We start from the raw sequence: 19,760 nt of genomic DNA on the forward strand, positions 1-19,760 counted from the left end.
AACAACTCTGTCAATAACAAGAAAAACAAACCATGAACGATGAAGCAGTATGTGAGAAATACAAGCGGTGTCCATGTTGGTGATTAGCTTGTGCATGCGTATCATTTCAATGTTTTTGGTGAAACTTATCCACGCTTGATTTAAAAGTTTTAATCGAAAAATATCAGGTGTTATCCAGCAATTGACAGAGAAACAAACCAATCACCAATCCATCAGCTTAGCAAAAGTTTTTCCACACAATGATCCTATCCAAATATGGTCTATTTCGTTCGTAAACAACATAACCATGAATGGTTAACAAGAAATTGGTCAGAAAATCTGAACACAGTGAGCTACCTAGACGGCTGCCATTCCGATGCTAGCCGACATACAAAATCTACATTTGCATGCATTTGATCCACTGTTTCCGATTGCAACTCATGGATTATCTCTTCTTTATACGAATCTTTTGCCTCCTCTAGTAGGGATCCAAATATTTCGCATTCGATATTTTCTCTGATCTGAAAAATGGCGCACATATTTCGAGAAATAGATGAACCTTTCGGCAAAAAAGCCGCTCTTGACAAAAAATATAGATGAGTGTTCTAAAAACACACCTTATTCGACTCATATCCTCTCTGCGCTAAACGATCATATAACAATGTGTTAGAGCAGCGTAAAACAATCACGAAATCGAACCATCTTTCCGGGAAGAAGTCCACCCCATGATAATCAACAATAACACCACCGGCGTCGCTGTTCATTCGATCCTAATGAAAAAATGACTTCTATTCTCGAGGCGCAAATCCTTGAGACTTTGAGATTAAATACCTCTAAGTGGTCCAGCAGCTTCTCTTCGTCAAGTACGTGACAGTTGAGCCTTGGGTCAAACTCCTCGACTAAGCCATGTTCTCGAACTTCCTTTCCTACCTATACAATGTCAACCATAACTTTCATAAGCATCATTTCTACTAGTTTGAAATCATAACACTGATATTCTCGAAAAAGTCAATGAAACAGATTAGAGTCAAGATGATAAATGGTCCACAACAGATATGGTAAATTATACTCAACATTCAAAACAAGTATTAATTAATTAACATTCGTGACTGTCATTCCTACAGAATTCAAGCGTAAAACGTACGAACCAAATAATCGGTGCTAGTCTTCCAAAAAGAACTACTTTTTTGATTCATGGATTTTAGCTGCAATCATGTTTCTCACCATTTTCATATTTCTTTATGCCCCTGAGCAAATATAGTTAAATAAGCCAGAAAAAATCAAAACTGGTTGAAAAAAAAAACAGTACCAACCTCTATAAAATCGAATTGAAGACGGCTTGCAATCTCTTGTCCTAATGTGGACTTCCCTGTTCCAGGTGTCCCTGTGATCAAAATGTTTGGACGATGCCGAGTTTCTGCTGACATTGTCCTACATCAATAACTCTCCACAGCTGCTCAGTCATTCAAACAGTCAAAAAATTTTAATACAAGATATGACAAAGTGATGACATATCACTCAAATAATACATCTAGAATTGGACATTTATTTCATAGAATTTAAAATTAGGCAAGTAACAAGATGAAACACATGATTGCAAAGCAATTTTATACCGGTTTTCAACATGCAAGTGTACAGTAGATTCAACAACAATATCAAAAGATGTTAGCTCGCATCCAATATGACTGGGAGATGAAAGAAATACGGCCTTAGAACCCGTACTTAACCTGTTTTGTCGCTGGCTTCTTTGTCTGATCGATTGTCAAGTTTTGAATAGCCACAAGTGTTTCATTTACCTGAACGTGGGAGTTGAAATCAAAAATCCAGAAATGATTCTCAAGCTCTTGACTCACACTTGTCTGAGTATCCCTTATAGTCTCAATGTTGAGCAACCGCAATATCCGACCAGCAGCATTCACAGCACCATCTTTCTGGTCAGGTAAATCAATAGGGAATGAACGGAGATCAAATGTGTTCTAGACAGTGCATATAAAATGTCAGAGGTACGAATCGCATCCACGATCAAAAACCCACCGGAACTTTACCAGACTTACGCTCAGCGTTCCTTTCTTTCACAATGTTTTCATTCAAGTTCTCAGAAATAAAAATACAAGCGGCCTGAAACTGTGTTAATGAAAAGCCGCCATTCCAAAGAAAAAAAGGTCTCCCCTTAAAACTTCGAAAGAAAAAATGGATACATTCTCAAAAGGACAATCTACCTTCAACAATACGACGGGATCAGGATGATCCGTAATCCCTAACAACTTACACAAATCCTTTACTTTTGTGGCAAACTCGGGAGAAGAATCTGAAACCGATTTCGTGATGAAACGGCAGAAGATAAGTGTAAAAATGGGCTGAAAATGTAACAATAAACTATAACCTACAATCGATGAGATTCAATGGATTCTGTTTATTTTGAGACTGCGCCACACGAGCTTCTTCCTTTTCAAGGTAGGTCACACTAGTTAGATTATGTGCGTCTTCTATGAGAATAACTATTTGGTAGAATTAAAGAAAAATAGGAGAAATTATTTGAAAAAAGTTTCATCAATGACACCACAATAAAGATTTTTTTGGAAGAAATGAATAAAAATATTAGTGTGTGTGTGTTCGTGTTTGAATTGGTTTTACAGTTTCAGATAAAAGTGGAAAAAATGCTCCATGCAAGAACATCACTTCATTTGTTACGATCCAAAACATATTTCTTTGAATTTGAAACAAAATGCTCGAGTAAACAACTAGCCAAAACAAAAGGTAAGAAGACAAACTTGTTTCATCGTATTTCTTGGCAATCATCACATCCAGAACCGCATTAGCAACCGTTTTGCGAGATTTTGTCGTATCAACCCCAACTTTGCACTCCGTCAAGTACTGAAGAAATGTACTGCATAAAAACTAAAAGTTGTGTCACGGTCCAGCAAACCAATGTTTGCCGGAAAAATGGAACGAAAGAATACTAACTTTGCCCAGTTCTTCAGTCCATTTCTGTTCATCCTCTTCCTCTTTGAACGCGGTCCACCATTCTTTAGACTTCTTTTTGAAAAACATGTTGTCAGCAACACAAAAGAAGTCTTTGTAGTCAGCAATATCTGTAAAAAGAAAAAAAAACATAGATGTGATGTGATGATCTTTGAGGAAAATCCAGCATACCGTCGTAATCGATATAAGCCTTCTTGAACCCAGCGACTTTCAGCTTTCGAGCAGACATCTAGAGTAATGATATCGTGAATATTTTAATTCATAACGATCTACACAAATGACAGAAGAGGGACTATGTATGGATCAGGCAGAAACCTTGTTCCAAATAATTCTAGCACTTAAACAGGATATTTTATTTCAAAAAAAAAACAGCGAAACATAGAAATCATAGGACTGTCACTTTGCACTCGAACAATAACAGCAACACAAGTTAACAAATCAGGGGAAAAATATAACATGTAGGAACAACAAAACCACTGTAAACACATCTATAACAATTGATACCGCAATAAAAACGCCATAGAAAAAACTCATTTTTCCAAAGTGTTATCAAGTCCCAGAAGAAGCGTAACTAGCCTTAAAAAACAAGTGATAAGAAATATTACATTCATTCTCAACATCAGTGGCATAAAAACTCAAATTCTTGAAGTCTTACCAGAACCATTATTTGAGATTTTCTTTCTTTCGAGTTTTGCCCGCTTTTGTTCCACACTATCACATGTTTTTCTATCAGCAAACTTGATGTATCGTGTGGAAATAGGACGACCCTTTAAAAAAATATCAAGAGACGTCAAATTAGATTGGCAATTGCAAAGAAAACATCATTTGTCTCAAGTAGTCACGTTTTCAACATTACTTTTTCATCACTCCACTTTCTAATGAAAACATTAACTCTTGATGGACTTTTAGAAACAACGGAATTGCACGCAGATGTTCCAAAACACGATGATCCTCTCGTGTGCAATCCCTATACCATTTTGAAAGAGATGAAAGCATCGAAAGTAAGCTACCTGAGTGAATTCTAAAAGGCCCTTATCCAGGTCAACACCAGATCCAATAGGCGTGTCAGCTAAATCTTGAAGCATATTTTCAATAGTGCGGGCCCTGAACGGTTTGAAATCAAAAATTCACATAACCATAGTGTACTCCACTACTCGATTCAAGCTGAAGTTCGCTTACTTCGTTTGTAAATCCGCCCAATCAGATTGTAGAGAAGCCATTGTTCTTTTCAAAGCAAAGTCGTCGTAAATCCACTCGAGATTTGAAGAGTCGAACCTGATTTTTGAGCAAGCAGTTAGAAAAAAGGAGCATAGCTTAAAAAAAAGATTATAAGGGACGGGAGACTAAACAAAAAAAAACAACCATCACACCTGCACTCATAAAGACATAGTGGAGTGCCAGTAGCTAATGTGTATTGTGGACGACACGGTGTTTTCTCTATATTCAGGAGATCGGAGACTAACTGAAAAAAAACGAAGATTTTTCACATCAATGAAATTGTGTAGAAAAATCACTGTGACGCACTTCCGGCTCTTCATTTTTTTGACCAATTTCATGTAGTACGGTAACAATGTAACGAATCATATGCCAAAGAAACCCGCTTCCTTTAATAGTCAATTCTATCAGATCGTTGCGTGATGGAAGGTTAGTTGGTGATCTGGAAGAAGAAAACTAGAGACAAATTGAGTGCAGGGAATGAAAAGGAAGTGAAACTAATAGTCAAGACACACCTCGTGGGCAGAACCTCCAAAGATACATCGAAAATTTCGCGTACAAAAGACGTATTAACACGTTTCTCATTCATATCAACCTGGAATGAAAGTATGCGACGTTAGATGTGATAAAGTGAACATATACAGGCTGAGGGTGGAAGCAATGAGATTTAGAAAAAAAGAAGCTTTGAGAAGATTTATGAAAGAGCAAGGAAATTCGGCGAGAACAACATAGGATTCTAATCTCTAAGATGAAATGTAATTCGGCACCTGACAAAAGTTTCGAAAATCATGCACTCCCACGAACAAGGCACAAGCACGACGCATACGCTTCAAAAAAGTTAATAATTACCAATGAAAGAATAAACATTTGAAAAAATCAGAATAACACCATACCTCCAAATCCAGATTTGCTCTCGGCATACTGTACTTATATATTCGCATATTACAAGCATGCCTAGCGGAGAATTCCTGAGGTACTGGTGCCCAACTGAAAAATCAAGTTAGGAAAATGGACCTAATACAATAAATAGAGGATAGTAAGGTGAGAGGAAAGAATTAAGAAGTTTACTTACGCAATAACGCTAATATTTTTCGGTAACACTCCATTCAACATCTTTAGATAAGATAACTCCTCCTTTTTGGGATAGTTATCGATCACAGACTGATCAGTTGATTCTGGCCAAAATACAAATTTCCCTGATTTATCGGCTGATCTAAAATGAATTTCTTAGGATATAAAAAGGAAAAAAAGTACTTGCAAGACGGTATAATAGATGATTCTTATGATAAAATTAACAAATAAAGAAGATACCTCACCAAAAGTGCAGCTACTTGTTTAAAAGCAGACACTCCTCTGTCTGTTCGTCCACATCGTGAGAAATCGCAGTCTTTTTCATTAGAAATCAGCTTTGTCTTTAGAAGAGCATCCATCAGGTGCTAAAAAAATACCATGACATTATGGTAACTAGCACAACAACAACAAAAAAAAAAACTCATGCAAAAGATGACTCACTCTCTCTACCGTATTCTCTGTGGTTGTCTGTTGAACCAAGCCTTCAAAATCCCAACCCTCGTAAAGAAACTGTAGAGCAATCTTACGTTTGGGATGAGCATCAAAGTCGAATTGTCGTTTCCGTTTAGGACCTGAACACGTAGCATAAAAACTTGCTCATAACTTGCATTCTTCATCCTTCCGCCATAGATTTTCCAGTTTCCTCTCTCCTCATCCAAAAAATACAATAATCTTTTCACGTAGAGTTAATCAAAATAAATAGATCTTGGAAAAAATATAAAATATGAGAACTTTTGAATGATAGTAATGGATTGGAGAGACATTAATCAGATATTAGATCTAAAGCCGATACATTCATTTCCATGGATATCGGGAGCCTAGGTGAAAACTGCTGCCCACAATAAAAACGTTGAAACTGCAAGGAATAGGAACATCCGTCATACAAAGAACGAACAATACCAATCTATTCTACTGATGATTGGGTATTTTCGCCATCTCTCTGGATTTTAGTCCTTAGATAAACAACTAAGTCTACAATTATCCTTCTATTAGTCCTAACCACTAGAAACTTGAAAAGTACTATAAAATATCAGGTAAAATGAGTTGCGGGGGCACTCAGTGGCGCCCTTATTTCTCGAAGTAAGTAATCAAATCCCCCCTCAGGCCTAAGCATTAGTCCTTCAGGATCTATGATATGTAAACTGAAGTTACTAAGAGGAAAAAGTGAGTTAGAGCGTTGCGAGAAAAAGGTGCCACTGATTTGCCCCCAACTACATTTTTTCCTAAAATATCTGTGTAGGATACCACCCACAAGGTTCTGTCCCGCTGTTCTCATTTCCATTCACTGACGTTCCCATTTGTAACTCAGACTCTTCGTGAGGTCTCTTCTGACTGCCCGGTTTCGCTGGAAACACCATCAACTGAAAAAAAAATAGAAAATCCAAGAGATACAGCACAATTTCGATAAAGACCAAATAAAAACAAAAACTACCAGAAGCGAAGAGATTGAGAGAAACTGTTGCCTGGTGCGCTCCAGCGCCAGAACTGTGCTCGAACACGGATACTTTGGTAGAGCACCTTATTGCTTCAGTCATCTCTCCTGACTTAAGCCATTTGTTATAATTCTATTAAGAATTAGTATGGATATCAAGTACCATATTTAAATTAGTTCAACTTATGCTTTGATCCCTCCAGGATCTGATTGAGTGCGCATTTACTCTGCTAACAATTTTGTCTTAGGTTTGTTGGATCTTGGATGCTCTGGAATGGCCAACCAACAATTGGGTATCTTTGTAAGAACGCAGCAGGATATCAAACGTGATCTCAAGTATGTTGCGTATTTTTCCGTTGTACCAGTTTGTTTTGCACCATTCCTGTTCAATTTTTGTCCGGTTTTACAATTTCTTGGTTATTTATTCATAAGACTGAACTTTGTTCCATTAATCTCGATCACGTTGATATGTGATGGATGGTGTCGGATGTGATCTATTTGGTGAAAATAGTGTGTCATCGCTTGGGACTGAGCGGATGGAAGGGGTAATATCCGTCAGGCAGGGGAACAGCGTCAGTTGCGGCAGACGCGACGCGATGACGAGGTTGAACTCATTCAGCGCCAACTGTGTGTAAGAGTTACAAACTGGATTGACCCTTGGCTCAGAAGGCGAGGTATTGGAGGCTTATTTCCTACACCCTAATTTCCCATATTCTGTCTTCTTGTTCTCGTGTCATGACCGTTTGAAGGTGGGTAGGACCAATGTAGAGGGAGAAGAGCGTGGGGAAGAGGGAGTTTTTATGGTTGATGGTAGTTCCTTCTAGAGGATTATAGTCTGAGCATCCAGTGAAATTTGACTTCTACATATGACTTGGAAGGTTGTTATAGGTACTTAGTCACACACACATACAGGTTGAAGACTTGATCCATCCTCTTCACTGCTTCCACTTGTTTTCAGGTTTTTGCATGGTTTGGTTTTGTTGTGATGGAGCGATGTAACAAAACAAAGAAATGTCCTCATGCCTCTCTTATTGTCCATTTCATACCTGAAATTTTGCTAGAAAACCAAATAAAACTGCTATAAATTGATATCCTTCTGATTCCTCCAGGCTTCAAGGACATGTTTCACTCAGTGGATTACGGGTCTCCAACGGCCATATGCTTGCCGTCATTGATGATCGAACACTGCTTCATCAGCCGCTTTCAACAAATAATAAACACACAGGTAAAAATGTTCGTTGAGTTGCTTCAAACTCTAAAATTCATTGGCAAGTGAATCACCATTCATTCATCAGCAAATGAATGAATGGTTTTCAGAAATTAAACTGCCTATTGGAACTTCTGACGCTATTTCAAACATATTTCTGTCTCCTCTTGGACAGCATTGTATAGCAACAACTAAACAAGGAGAAAACTTTTACATTCAGATGAAGGCCAATACGGTGTTTCCTTTGAAGAAAATTAAGGTTAGAGCTGTTTTACATATTGTATGCAAGCATACCGCAGTGCCTCGCTCCGGGTTAAACACGCAAATATTTAGGGTGTGTTGAGTTGCGTAGCTTGGAATCCAGAGTGCATAAAGGAAGGCGAAACTGGCAACATCCTTCTGGGCTCTACGAAAGGTGAGTCGCTCTTTGTTCAGTGTGGTTTATTCTTCGTACGACCTAGATAGCGTAGTGTTAGAGGAATCTGCGGAGCTTTCATGCGATTTGGAGATAAAGTGTCGTTGGGGGGGTGGGAGGGGGGCACTCAGTGGGGCCTTTATTTCTCGAAGTGAATAATCAAATCAATCGGGGCCCTAAGGCCTAAGCATCAGTCTTAGAGGATCTATGGCATGCAAACTTAAGCTACTAAGAGAAAAAAAGTAAGTTAGAGCTTCGGAAAATAAACACGCCCCTTCCCCCCTCCCCAACGACACCTTACCCAATTTGGTTGTTTGTATGCATTACTTAGTTAATGCTCTTTCAGGTGCAATTATGGAGACTGTCATCACTGCCAATGGTGTAGTTAATTTCGTAAAAGAGCACACGCCAAGTTTTGGTGGTGAGAAAGACCTCGCGATTTCTTCCATGTACATTTATCTGATCAACGACGATAATGTAAAGGCGACGAAGTGTGTTTTACTCTTACTTTTGAATGGTCCTTCTTTATTTTCTTTTGAATCGTTCAATACTATCCAAAAGAATGTTGGCTATTCCACTATATCCAGGTGGTTATTGTTGGTATGCCAACCCGGCCGTCTATACTCTGTATATGCCTCAATTGATATGTCACCTCCACCCAAAAGCAACTATATGAGTGCTGCAAATTTACAAGCTGGATGGATCACTATGCCTGAGACGCCTTTGCATATATTTCATCCATTTTTCTCAATAAAAGGTGAGTTCTAGATATTCTACTGTCTCATCTACTATCTATCTTCCAGATATTCTACTGTCTACTACTAATGTTTTTTGTTAATTATTTTTGTCTTTAAGATTCCCAACAAACCTGTATGTCCATGCAAAGCTCGAATTCCCCACAGACTTTGCCAGATTTGAGCACTCTTGTGATGCATCCGCCACATGGAGAACCGAGTAAATTCCTATGGCTTGGTCCTACAGGCATCACTACCGGAAAAGTCAATCTTTCAGCTGATAAGCCAAGGGATATAATGGAAGAAGTGGATCATATAGAGTGAGTGCATTTAATATGACTCTGCTGAAATAAACAGCTAAGATTCTTTAGGTTTTCTTGCTTCTCAGCTGTTTTTCATTGTTAACGTGTTTTTTTTCGTCGGGACATAGTGGAGAAATTCTGAATCTATGAGAAAATCCTACTGCAATAATGAGTAGCAGTTATTTAAATATAGTCAAGATTGATGCCCTATCTATGAGATGTATAGTAGGGTCAAAACGAAATGAAGCATCGTGTAGTTGCGTAAGCGGCTGCGCTTGGAGCGGTGCGGTAGAGCGTAGCGGTAATGATTGAGTGGGGACCCACCTCTCATCGCTAAAGTTCTCAGTGGTCTGACCTCGATTCCAACCGCTACCTCCACCGCGTCGCGTGGAGTGCAGCCGCTTACTCAATTACACGGTGCTTCACGTCGTTTTGACCCAACTATAATTCACTATTTCATGAACAGCCACTGTTCGACAGAAATTTTGTAGAAACATCGATTATGTTCTATTTGTTGCTTGATTGTGTTAATTGATTTCACAGGTTCACTGAAATATGTAAATGTTTCAATGTTTGTTTGTAAAAGAGTTGCTTTCAGTCATCGACGTGTCGAAGGTCGTCTCGAATGTCCACTTGGAGTGTGCTTAAGCGAATATCATATGCTGTTGGCGTATCCTCATAAACTGAATGCACTATCCATCTACACGAAAACAGTTGTGTATGAAGATATTTGGCCACAGGTTAGTTCTAGTGGAGAGTTCGATCTTACCATGTTGTAAATGATCCATCCTAAGGAGTTCGGAAATGCTGTCGGTCTCGTGAATGATCCAACCTCAGAGTTTCAATGGCTTTTCACAAAACATACAATAATGAAATACAAGCCCATGGATGAAAGCAGGTATTCGTATAGTTTCTTCGTTACCAGCAGATTGTTAAAGAAAATGCTGTTCGAAGATATGTGTGGCGTGTTTTCCTCGAGCGTGGCGATTATGCAAAAGCGCTTACAATAGCAAGAAGTAGGCTGCAGATCGATCCTGAAGCTCATGAGTTGGTGCTAAAGAAACAAGCCGATAAGTATCTAGCCGATGGAAAGTGGGTCCTTTTTGTAAATATTTTGATTCTCCAGTATTCTTTGCTAATTCAGAAGACTGAATATTCATCAATTTCTTTTCCAGTTACACTGCTGCAGCAGAAATACTTGCACAGTCCACTGAAGCTTTCGAAGCAGTTGTTCTGAAATTTATGGCAAATGATGACGCTCGTCGTCTCGGATTGAAAACATTGCTAGAAAAGAAACTGGACTCTATGCAACGTCCTGAGGTGCAGAATTTTACTCACTAACGGGAAATCTGTGTAGAAACCTGAATTCCTTTAAAGGACAGAATACGTCGAGATGTCTTGGTAGTGTGGCTTCTAGACGTGCAACTATGCGAATTAGCGGATTTACGAAGAGAAGGAAAAGAACAGGAAAATGCAGAATGTGCTGCACGTCTTCAAAGATTTTTGATGAGAAAGAATGTTCACGTAAGTAGTCCTATGTCTGGTTATTTACGTGGAATCTCAGTGTTTTTCGACGCGTTCGGTTTAGGATGCCGTTGTTGTCAATAAGGATGCAGTTTATAAGTTAATGGAATCACATGCAGATTTTGACTCGCAGCTGTTTCTGAGTAAACAAATTGGAGGTTTGCTGTCTTTGAATCGACAAGTACTAAATATTTCAGTTGCAAAGCTGTAATTGCAGATTTTGAGAAGGTTATAGAGATCCATATGATGAGAGAACATTATAGAGAAGCTCTGGAGATAATGAAAAACCAGGTTATTTTATGTTTGCAGAGAAAGAGAAGTCATGCAGCACGAAACTACTTCGCCTCTCGTTTAGAATGTACCTGACTTTTACTACAAATACTCGCCGAAACTAGTAAAGTACATTTCAATGGAGCTGCTAGTAAGCCTCATCGGAAATGATCGAGTTCGGCCACAGAAGATGATCCCAACTCTTTGTCTTTGTCAAGAATCCACTGAAATGGTAATGTCATATTGGTGTTCAACATAATATAAATAATTGTTGTTGAAACGATAAAGAATTTGAGTTTTTAAGGCCACCCATGCTCTCAAGTACCTCGAGTGGGCTGTGACGACCCCTAACGGAGCTCATGATGTGGAATTGCACAATTTGCTGGTTGTCTTGTATGCGAAATTCCGACCGAAGAGACTGCATGAGTACTTAATCAAATGTGGTTTGGATAAGACTTCTTTGCCATATGATCTGGATTTTGCCGTAAGAACATGCGTACAGCATAGTGAGTTTGCTTCCGAACAATTCCCAGCGTAATAATGGATGCAGTTACTACGGATTCTGTTTAGAATTAGAAAAATCAACTGTATTCCTGTATTGTGTCTCTGAGATGTTCAACGATGCGGTGGACTTAGCACTAAAGGTATTAAGGAACTTCACAACTTTGCGTCTACCTTATGAAAGATGTTTTATGTGAATTGTTCTATTATCAATCTGCAGGCTTTCGATGAAGACGGTATCAATATGGCCAAAGAATGTGCTCACATGATGGATCCCGACGAAGAAGATGTGATCATGGGGCTCGAACCGAAATATCCTGTGGAACAAAGGAGGAGAATATGGCTAAAGATAGGTATAAAATTGAGTATTCATGAGTTCTGAAGTTCATATAGGGGAAGTAGTGATTTTTATTAACCACAGTGGATCAAGTGGGTGCTACCTATTATATTTGTGAAAGCCCAAGTTTTACAAATTGCTTTCAGCTTTCTTTTTCCTCTAAACTGTTTCAACTTTGGCCAAAAGAAGGAGATGAATAGAGATGGTTAGAGTTTTTTTCAGCGGAATTTGTCATCAGCAAAGATGCCAATGCCAGCAAATCTATCGGGTTACTAAAGGAGTCCGGTGATGTTATATCAATACAGGTGGAATCTTCACAAAATCTTAGATTTGAACAGGATATTTTTTCTTTTTGTTTTACTGATGAAATAAATAAATCAGGATATCCTACCGTTCTTCCCTGAATTTACAAAAATTGAAGACTTCAAGGAGCCTTTATGTGAATGTCTTCGAGAGCACTCGATCAAAATTAAGGTAAGTGCTGCGGTTGATTATTTAGGTATTATTTTTCTTTTTTTTTGTACAGATGTAGTTAGTTCAGAAAAGCTTCTACGCTCCTTTTACTTTGTTTTTGAAGCCAGAAATTTTTTAGGATCTCCAACAGTCTATGAAAGATGCTACCGCTATTGCGAAAGAGATCAGGGAAAAGACTCAAAAACTAAAGAATCGGTGTGATTTTTCTTCTCATACTATTGTCATATTTATTTATGTGTTGGTGTTAATCTTTATTCATTAACCACGGTGACGAAAATGCAACCCATCGATAAGTCGTATGCACAATTACGTATGTGACAATACATATTTACGTGACGTGGGTTAGCGCAGCCGTTAACTGTCGTCGCACGGTCGATAGTTCGAAACCGCCCTGGTGCCAACCAAGCCTTTCGTGCTTAAGAAGTCAATAAATTGATACCGGACTTGTCTGGAAGGATAAAAACACTGAATTGATCATTGTCTGACCCCTGTAAGTCATTGTAATGGCCAATACGCGTTCCAAAAAAAAAAAAACTCAACGATTACGAACTGCAGTAAAACGTGTTGGCGCATCTCAAGTGGATTGATAGATTGATGGAGATTTTATCCTTTTAATCATTCACGTAGTCCTACCCATACGTCATCATCAGAAAAAAAAGGTGAAAATTGTTAAAAATAAAAGGAAAAGAATAGACGCGAAAATACTACCACTAGGAACAATACGGCGCACGGGTGATCATAGATGAGAGAGATGAGAGATCGAAGGTAACGCCTCAGTCCCATGTGGTACGAAAATTGAAAAGCGTGTGATCCTCAGAATGTTGACTTGTTGCTAACCATTTCCTTAAAGCCTTTCATGAAACAACACCTAGCTAATAGTTTTCAGAGTAACTGTTATCAAAGCTGGTGACGTATGTGCTGGATGTGAGCGATCTCTATTTGGAAGGCCTTTCTTTGCACACGCCTGTCGTCATTTTTTCCATCGTGAATGCCTGGAAGAAGCTATGATGCCATTCTTGACTGAGGTTTGATTATTCCTTATGTTATTTGGAATGTCTCAATGCAAACGTCGCTTCATAGCTAGCGATTATAAATACCTTTTTGCCTGTCGGGTAAGTTTCTAGACCTGCAAAGCTTTAATAGAAGTGTCAATGTAAGTAGTGACAGTGACCTGATAGTGACTGCAGCAGCGCTGATCAATGGTATTACCTTTTGTTTGTGAAAGAGTGCTAAATCATATAGTTCAGGAAGCAAAAGCTCGTCTCGACGAACTAGTCTTAAGAGAAAAGCGTCTGCTTTCACAACTACAAGCAGAGGAACGGGTTTCATCTTCAAATGAGGCTTTTATACATGGTCAGTGTAGCTTACGCTTTCTTACTTTGACCTTAGAAATTCTTTAAAACAGTTGGATTCAGATCGAGAGGCAAGATTCGCTAACGTAAGCAGCGATATAAACGCGATACTTGGCTCAGATTGCCCGTTGTGTGGGTGGAATGCCATTGAGTGAGTACGATTCTATAGGATATTCTCCTAGAAATTAGCACCGTTTTCTTTTGAACACTTTGCAGACTCATTGACAAACCGTTTTTCACGGATGAAGAATATGAAGCGGACAAGGAATCATGGCAAACTTCTTTGTTATTTGAAAATTTTAGGAACATTATATGAGGATTTATTTTGTTACGAAGAAATTGTGATATGTAGATACGGTGTCACTCTGTAATAATGGCCTAATAAATCAGTTATTAGTATTGGTTAGTTATTATGTTTCACGGAAACAGTCCTTGGTTCTCGATCATCCTTATTTCGTTCACTTGACCGAGTTCATTATATACACGTGCTGAGTACACTCTTCGTAAAGTTGAAGCATTTTACTGGAGTACCGTACTTAGAAATCCATTAAGTTGTTCTGAGGCTGGCCTAAGAATTAGCGGAAGTGATTTCTTTGCGATCGGTTGGTGATTATCGACCGAGCGCTACGGCTGGCTTAGTTCAGTCATTTCCAACGTAATTACCATCTTTGAGGGATGAATTTTAAGAGACCAGGTCTCTTCTGCATGATTCTGCATGAGTTATTTTCAATGAGAAGCAAAATAAGGTTGTATTTTCATGTAAAAGTAGGCTAATATTAAGTTTAGCAATGTATATTGTTTACTTCTGAGAACGGAATAGATACCCCTTCCTAGACTTAGTAGTAAGTTGGGTTCCCATCACATTTTATTATTTTTTTTTGTAACATAAGGATTACAAGAGAGACCTGTTGAAAAAGGTTTTGCTGTTCAAGATTTATCCCTTTCGGAAATGGATCAGATTGGAGCTAATCAAAGCCATTGGAAGGGAGTGTGGTCATGTGCACAATATTTAGGTAATCTAGAATGCATAGTCGGGTCAAAGCGACATGAAGCTCGGTACAGTTGCGTAAGCGGCTGTCGAAACGATGCGGTGGAGCTAGCGGTTGGAGTCGGCGTGGGTCCACCGCGAACTGCAGTGATGAGTGGTGCTAGCAAGGGTCTCCTCGACCTACAGAGGGCTACAGTCCGTCGCATCGCTTCGAGAACAGTCGCTTATGCAATTGCGTCTAGTTTCAGCTTGTTTCTGCCGCACTGTTACGGCACTTCGATGACTGGCAGAAGAAGAATGTTCAGGAAATTTTCTCTGTGCGAACGAGCACGTATTCCAAAACAGTACGTGTCTCGAATTAGGCTCTGGCACTGGCGTTGTTGGTCTTGTTTTGGGAAAACTCGCTGTGAAGAAAGTGATACTCACTGATTATCCAAGCGAAGAGGTATTTCTTCGTAGGGGTTCATAATTTTGCAAAAGAGTTTGTAGCGAGACACTTGCAGATTTTGTCTTTGTTGAGAAAAAATGTCGAGAAGAATCTTCTGACAGCCAAGTGTGAAGTTAGAGTGAGTTTTTGCTCTTTAACCGATTGAAACACAATTAATGTGAGCGTGAATAAAACGAACTTAAGGCAATCTGCTGTTTTAGGGTTTGGACTGGCAAAACACGGATAACATTGCTGCAGTTGTGGACAGCCTCACTGACCTCGACTTCCTCGTAGCAGCTGACGTATTCTACGATGTTTGCACATTCCGCCCACTGATAGCGACGATTACTGCATTCTTCGATAAATTCCCTAAATTACGATTCTATTTTAGCTATGAAGAACGAGAGTAAGTGGTATTCATTCATTTTTCTTTTCCCTTGTTCCCCCAACAGTGATCAATATCGGTTCACCTCTAGAGCTGATAAGGTGTTCCGAATGAGCATCGCATATGGAAAAAAGAGCGTTCAACTTCTCCCACCGCATGAAAATGGTTGATAACGGTCCCGCAGGATAAGCTTAGGACTGCTGCACGTCCACTTCACATTTCGTTAGGGTCAGCTTCCATTATCTACCTAATTCTCTTTAGAAGATGATATTTTTCCGTCGAAGAACAAGAAATCAGTGGATTTCTTCACTAAATCACGATAGAAGCAGCAAGCGAATGCTGTACAGTATGTATTTTTCGTGTGAATAATTATACAATGAGTCACGATCGATGCTCCGTAGATTAGAATTTCTGATAGAGGATTGGTAGAAATGTCTGTCATTTGCTGGAAGCCTTACATCCGCGAACAATTTACGGTTAGATCATGTTTGACTTCGATCAAACGTGGTTTATCACATGGAGCAACGTGCTGTTGTTTCTCTTCCATTAGTACCTGGATTTCCACAGTTGCGGTTCCAAAATATAATTATAATCACTCGAGGCAAATCCCGTCTTAATTCAGGATTTTGCTGAGTACGAGATAAGTGCGATCTTCTGTCGTTTTTCTTCATTCTGTCCCTCTTGAACATTCTGGTTTTTCGCTCTGAAAAGGATTTCTCCAGCAATAGAGTGCAACGTTCTGTATTTGTTTTCTTGTAATGAAGACCTAACCTTTTTGTAATGGCCGTAAGGTACACATCATAGTACGTTCACTACAAGCCTCGATTATTAATCAATTCCACACGCACCCTGTCAACACTCACGTGGTCTCTGTACAGCAAACTTTTTCCAGTTTTTCCCGTAAACTTTAGTTCTCCGATGAACACACGTGATATTATAGTAGGTGTTTCAGTGACAACTGGTCAATCGAAGATCTTCTAACCTTCAACAATCTCCAAGCACGTCTTATCCAATCGAGAGATTACGACGGTGCAAACGTACAAATCGGAGTGATCTACCGTAAGAGAATGACGGGAGCGATTTTCTGTGGTATTGAAGGGTGAGTGTATTCTTTGTTAGCTCATATAACTTCTTTCGAAGTATTGTTTCTCGTGTAGATGAGATTGCTGATAGCTTCGGCGAAAGGAAAAAATCAAGAATCTCTCATATTATTGCATTTACTTCATATTAAAGAACAGTCAGACCATTTTCGTAACAAATCTACGATTTTCATTGTCGTTTTCAGTGTCTGAGCTCTGCTTCTAAAATTTTTGTTGAAAACGTGAAGCACCTTAATAGTATTAGTATTTAGAATTCGTTTATATGTCCTTGACGGATATTGTACATTTTGTATCACAGGTTCTCCTTGATATAACGTAGAAACGGTCTTTGCAGTGTAAATAGATAAATAAATAAATAAATAAATATGTTCATATTACACTATAATAGCACATCCAGTCTACTAATTGTTCTACACATCGTTTGTAGTTATCCTTAATTATAACATTGAGTATTTGCGCCAGAAACTGGTTTCCAGCAAAAAAGTACATGCGTACATCATAATTTATTCCATTTCTGTCTCAATCACGATTTTTTAACGGGAACATGTGATACTAGGACCATTTCTTGTTTGATATATTTGCCATAGAGCGACTGTAGAGCGCCGACTGCAGCGCTAATGTATCTTGGGATTTTGCCGTTATAAAATATTTCAGACATGAATCACTCAGTCGTGATAACGGAGCTAAAAATGATTTATTCCAGTGGGGCGACAGAATCGCATTTGGTGTTTGTGAATGCGAGCGGTGAAACGCTCGGCAGTTCATCCTCCGGCGGAACAAATTACATTTTGGATGGTATTGAGAAGATTGTGAACAATATTGCAACGTGGATACGAGAAGCGGCCACCAAAAACAATATCCAGTTACCAGTGAAAGGCTTGGTGAGTAGTTCTCAAATAGATGTTTGCTCTTAGCCACTTGTCGACATTTTTGATTGTAATTTGATCTATTGTTTGTATCACGACGAACTGTTTGAGTTTGTTTATTTTGCTTTGGCAATCATATAAGCTCTGATGCACTTTATCTCACTTTTGATTCTAGGGACTCGGTTTATCTGGAGCTGAAGGAGAACGCGATAACGCTTTGTTCGTCGAATATCTTCAAACTCACCATGGTGACATAGCAGAGGAAGCGTTTTTGACTTCTGATTCTGTTGCAACTGTAGCAGCTGCATTTGAACATGGTATGGTATTATCTAAGAAAGTAATATAGAATCAGATATATAATAAAGCAGGATGTCGTCAGCTGGGTTTATTTTGTGTGTTTCAAGCAGAGAAAGGTGTAAATTGCGGCTGACATACTGCGGTAATTCCGCTGAAGGCATTCGGTGCTGGCTGTGGCTTTTCCTTATCTGTAACTGTGAATGACATCACCAAAAACACTAAAGAAGTGTTCAGAATGGATTAACAGAATCAAAGTTTTTAAAGCTTTGGTGTTTTACTCAGAAGTATTTGTTGGGGTCAATGTTCAGCACTAAGAAATATTTGTACTGTGATGTTTCAGAAATGACCAAACCCGTAGATTTTGTGAAACGAAGACAGTTTGTTCAGGTGGGATAGTCCTGATTGCTGGCACTGGATCATCGTGTCGTGTTCTTCTTGAGGACGGTCGTGTTTTTGGTGTTGGTGGATGGGGACACGTAATCGGCGATGGAGGAAGTGCCTTTTGGATAGCCATCAAGTTAGTTAACATTCTATAATTCAAAACTTACTTCAAGTCAAGAAAATTTCTGCTTATTCTGAGTTAGGTCGTATTCGCTTTGAAATAGTCATTAAAGAGCGATTCGCTTGTTGTTTGATGAAGACGACGGCATGGAAACTCCGCATGAATCCACCGAGTTGATTCGTAGGTTGCTTCTCCAGGTACGTAGCTCTTGCACGCCCTATAATGCGTAAAAATGTTTTATTATAAAGTTTCAGCACTTCAATCTTCAAAACAAAGTAGACATTTTGGAGCTTCTTTACAACAAGTTTAAGAAATCAAAGATTGCATCATTCACGAAAGTCATGGCACAACGTAAGCATGATAGATTCGTAAAGTCAAGACAGCTCTATGCTGCAATTATGCTTTTGCAGATCCCGAAGATCCGGCAATACATAAACTCTTCTTCGAGGCTGGTGAGGTTCTGGGCAAACACCTCTTGGTGGCAGCTGGTCATCTGCCAAGCGTAAGGCCATTTAAAATTCTGCTTTTTCATCGTTTATTGGCAGAGCTTAGGAGGATTCATTTTCAGGAAAACCGTTCCGAAGTCAATTTAGTGCTGGTCGGATCAGTCTTCAAATCATGGCCAGTCATCAAAGATGGTTAGAATGCTACGTTTTTCCAAAGAGAACATTCCAGTACATATAACCTCTTTAGAAAATCTAGGAAGCTGTTCTTTTTACTTTTCCTAGGAAGAACATTTTGAAGTCCGATTCTAACAAGCGAAGTGTTTTTCTGAATTCTAATAATCTTATTGGATTGAAGTTTGCTCATTGATTCTGGGGGTAATAGTGAATTTTAGCAAGGAATCGTAACTTTAGCTGAATATAATACGTAAATATGTGCAAAGTGTAGGACAGAAAGAATAAAAGTACATCTTGTACATTTCAGGATTTGTCTACGCCATCCAGGGATCGTGGATACCTCGAATAAACCTATATCGTCCAGCTAAATCGAAGGCGTTAGGTGCAGCTGTACTGGTAGCGATGAGAAGTGACGTCCGTATCCCACACCCTAATAATGCTGAGCTTTTTGAAACTCTTGATTTCCCTTCGTGAAGCTGATATGTGGCGTTCTTTTTAACTTATTGCTTTGTAACCACTGACAGGAACTCAGAGGGTTTTTTTTTAAAATACAATGTGTGACTTTGAGGCATTCTTTAATCATAATTACTTTATTCGTTGCTTTTTTAAGATTATTACAACATCTTTGAAACAAAAACCAATAGTTAATGCCGGCATCGAATGGGTTCAACCGTTTTAACGCGACACACCTGTGATTCGTGCGAGCGCTGGTTCTCCGCAAAGACTAAAGCCGAACGAAATTGACCTGAAATTCAGTTCAGTTATGTAAGCGGCTCGAAG

General features: G+C 39.0%; 4 protein-coding genes across 9 annotated transcripts; 2 read left to right on the plus strand and 2 right to left on the minus strand.

Annotated features, from left to right (window-relative positions):
* Positions 1–332: 332 nt before the first annotated feature.
* Positions 333–3,190, minus strand: RB195_017030 (uncharacterized protein; the record flags this gene model as incomplete). 3 transcript variants are annotated; one of them, XM_064183838.1, is made up of 12 exons in its annotated part: positions 333–500; positions 597–749; positions 811–909; positions 1,293–1,410; positions 1,696–1,775; positions 1,833–1,955; positions 2,014–2,097; positions 2,199–2,287; positions 2,367–2,465; positions 2,751–2,853; positions 2,944–3,071; positions 3,133–3,190. In XM_064183838.1, 12 exons carry the CDS (start codon positions 3,188–3,190, stop codon positions 333–335), a joined length of 1,302 nt encoding a protein of 433 aa, XP_064039718.1. The 3 variants fall into 3 exon arrangements, with proteins under 3 accessions (XP_064039718.1, XP_013291961.2, XP_064039719.1); XM_064183837.1 differs by lacking the exons at positions 333–500; positions 597–749; positions 811–909; positions 1,293–1,410 and having other exon boundaries at positions 1,689–1,775; XM_013436507.2 differs by lacking the exons at positions 1,696–1,775; positions 1,833–1,955; positions 2,014–2,097; ... (3 more) ...; positions 2,944–3,071; positions 3,133–3,190 and having other exon boundaries at positions 1,293–1,406.
* A 342-nt stretch (positions 3,191–3,532) lies between these two features.
* Positions 3,533–6,605, minus strand: RB195_017031 (uncharacterized protein; the record flags this gene model as incomplete). The annotated part of the gene is made up of 13 exons (XM_064183839.1): positions 3,533–3,537; positions 3,617–3,728; positions 3,972–4,065; positions 4,141–4,236; positions 4,332–4,423; positions 4,486–4,618; positions 4,692–4,771; positions 4,944–5,003; positions 5,070–5,163; positions 5,249–5,389; positions 5,488–5,612; positions 5,689–5,819; positions 6,500–6,605. The coding sequence occupies 13 exons, from the start codon at positions 6,603–6,605 to the stop codon at positions 3,533–3,535; spliced, it is 1,269 nt and encodes a 422-aa protein (XP_064039720.1).
* A 348-nt stretch (positions 6,606–6,953) lies between these two features.
* Positions 6,954–14,111, plus strand: RB195_017032 (uncharacterized protein; the record flags this gene model as incomplete). Of its 2 annotated transcripts, XM_064183841.1 has the most annotated exons (26): positions 6,954–7,015; positions 7,789–7,904; positions 7,997–8,145; positions 8,220–8,301; positions 8,648–8,792; positions 8,889–9,058; positions 9,157–9,255; positions 9,313–9,355; positions 9,936–10,077; positions 10,132–10,235; positions 10,292–10,429; positions 10,513–10,657; positions 10,715–10,861; positions 10,926–11,019; positions 11,079–11,152; positions 11,217–11,363; positions 11,436–11,637; positions 11,702–11,775; positions 11,853–11,985; positions 12,192–12,274; positions 12,351–12,443; positions 12,562–12,638; positions 13,330–13,468; positions 13,691–13,796; positions 13,859–13,946; positions 14,012–14,111. In XM_064183841.1, the coding sequence occupies 26 exons, from the start codon at positions 6,954–6,956 to the stop codon at positions 14,109–14,111; spliced, it is 2,952 nt and encodes a 983-aa protein (XP_064039722.1). The 2 variants fall into 2 exon arrangements, with proteins under 2 accessions (XP_064039722.1, XP_064039721.1); XM_064183840.1 differs by having other exon boundaries at positions 9,157–9,355.
* Positions 14,112–14,744: 633 nt separating this feature from the next.
* On the plus strand, positions 14,745–19,454 carry RB195_017033 (uncharacterized protein; the record flags this gene model as incomplete). Of its 3 annotated transcripts, XM_064183844.1 has the most annotated exons (13): positions 14,745–14,808; positions 15,089–15,228; positions 15,287–15,349; positions 15,432–15,616; positions 16,548–16,694; positions 17,399–17,576; positions 17,737–17,878; positions 18,246–18,375; positions 18,473–18,557; positions 18,615–18,711; positions 18,771–18,862; positions 18,929–18,998; positions 19,288–19,454. In XM_064183844.1, 13 exons carry the CDS (start codon positions 14,745–14,747, stop codon positions 19,452–19,454), a joined length of 1,560 nt encoding a protein of 519 aa, XP_064039723.1. The 3 variants fall into 3 exon arrangements, with proteins under 3 accessions (XP_064039723.1, XP_064039724.1, XP_064039725.1); XM_064183843.1 differs by lacking the exons at positions 14,745–14,808; positions 15,089–15,228; positions 15,287–15,349; positions 15,432–15,616 and adding an exon at positions 16,376–16,386; XM_064183842.1 differs by lacking the exons at positions 16,548–16,694; positions 17,399–17,576; positions 17,737–17,878; ... (4 more) ...; positions 18,929–18,998; positions 19,288–19,454 and adding an exon at positions 15,687–15,765.
* Between the last annotated feature and the right edge of the window lie 306 nt (positions 19,455–19,760).

The sequence above is a fragment of the Necator americanus genome, chromosome II (genome assembly GCF_031761385.1).
Source record: "Necator americanus strain Aroian chromosome II, whole genome shotgun sequence".
In the NCBI taxonomy this organism is placed as follows: domain Eukaryota; kingdom Metazoa; phylum Nematoda; class Chromadorea; order Rhabditida; family Ancylostomatidae; genus Necator; species Necator americanus.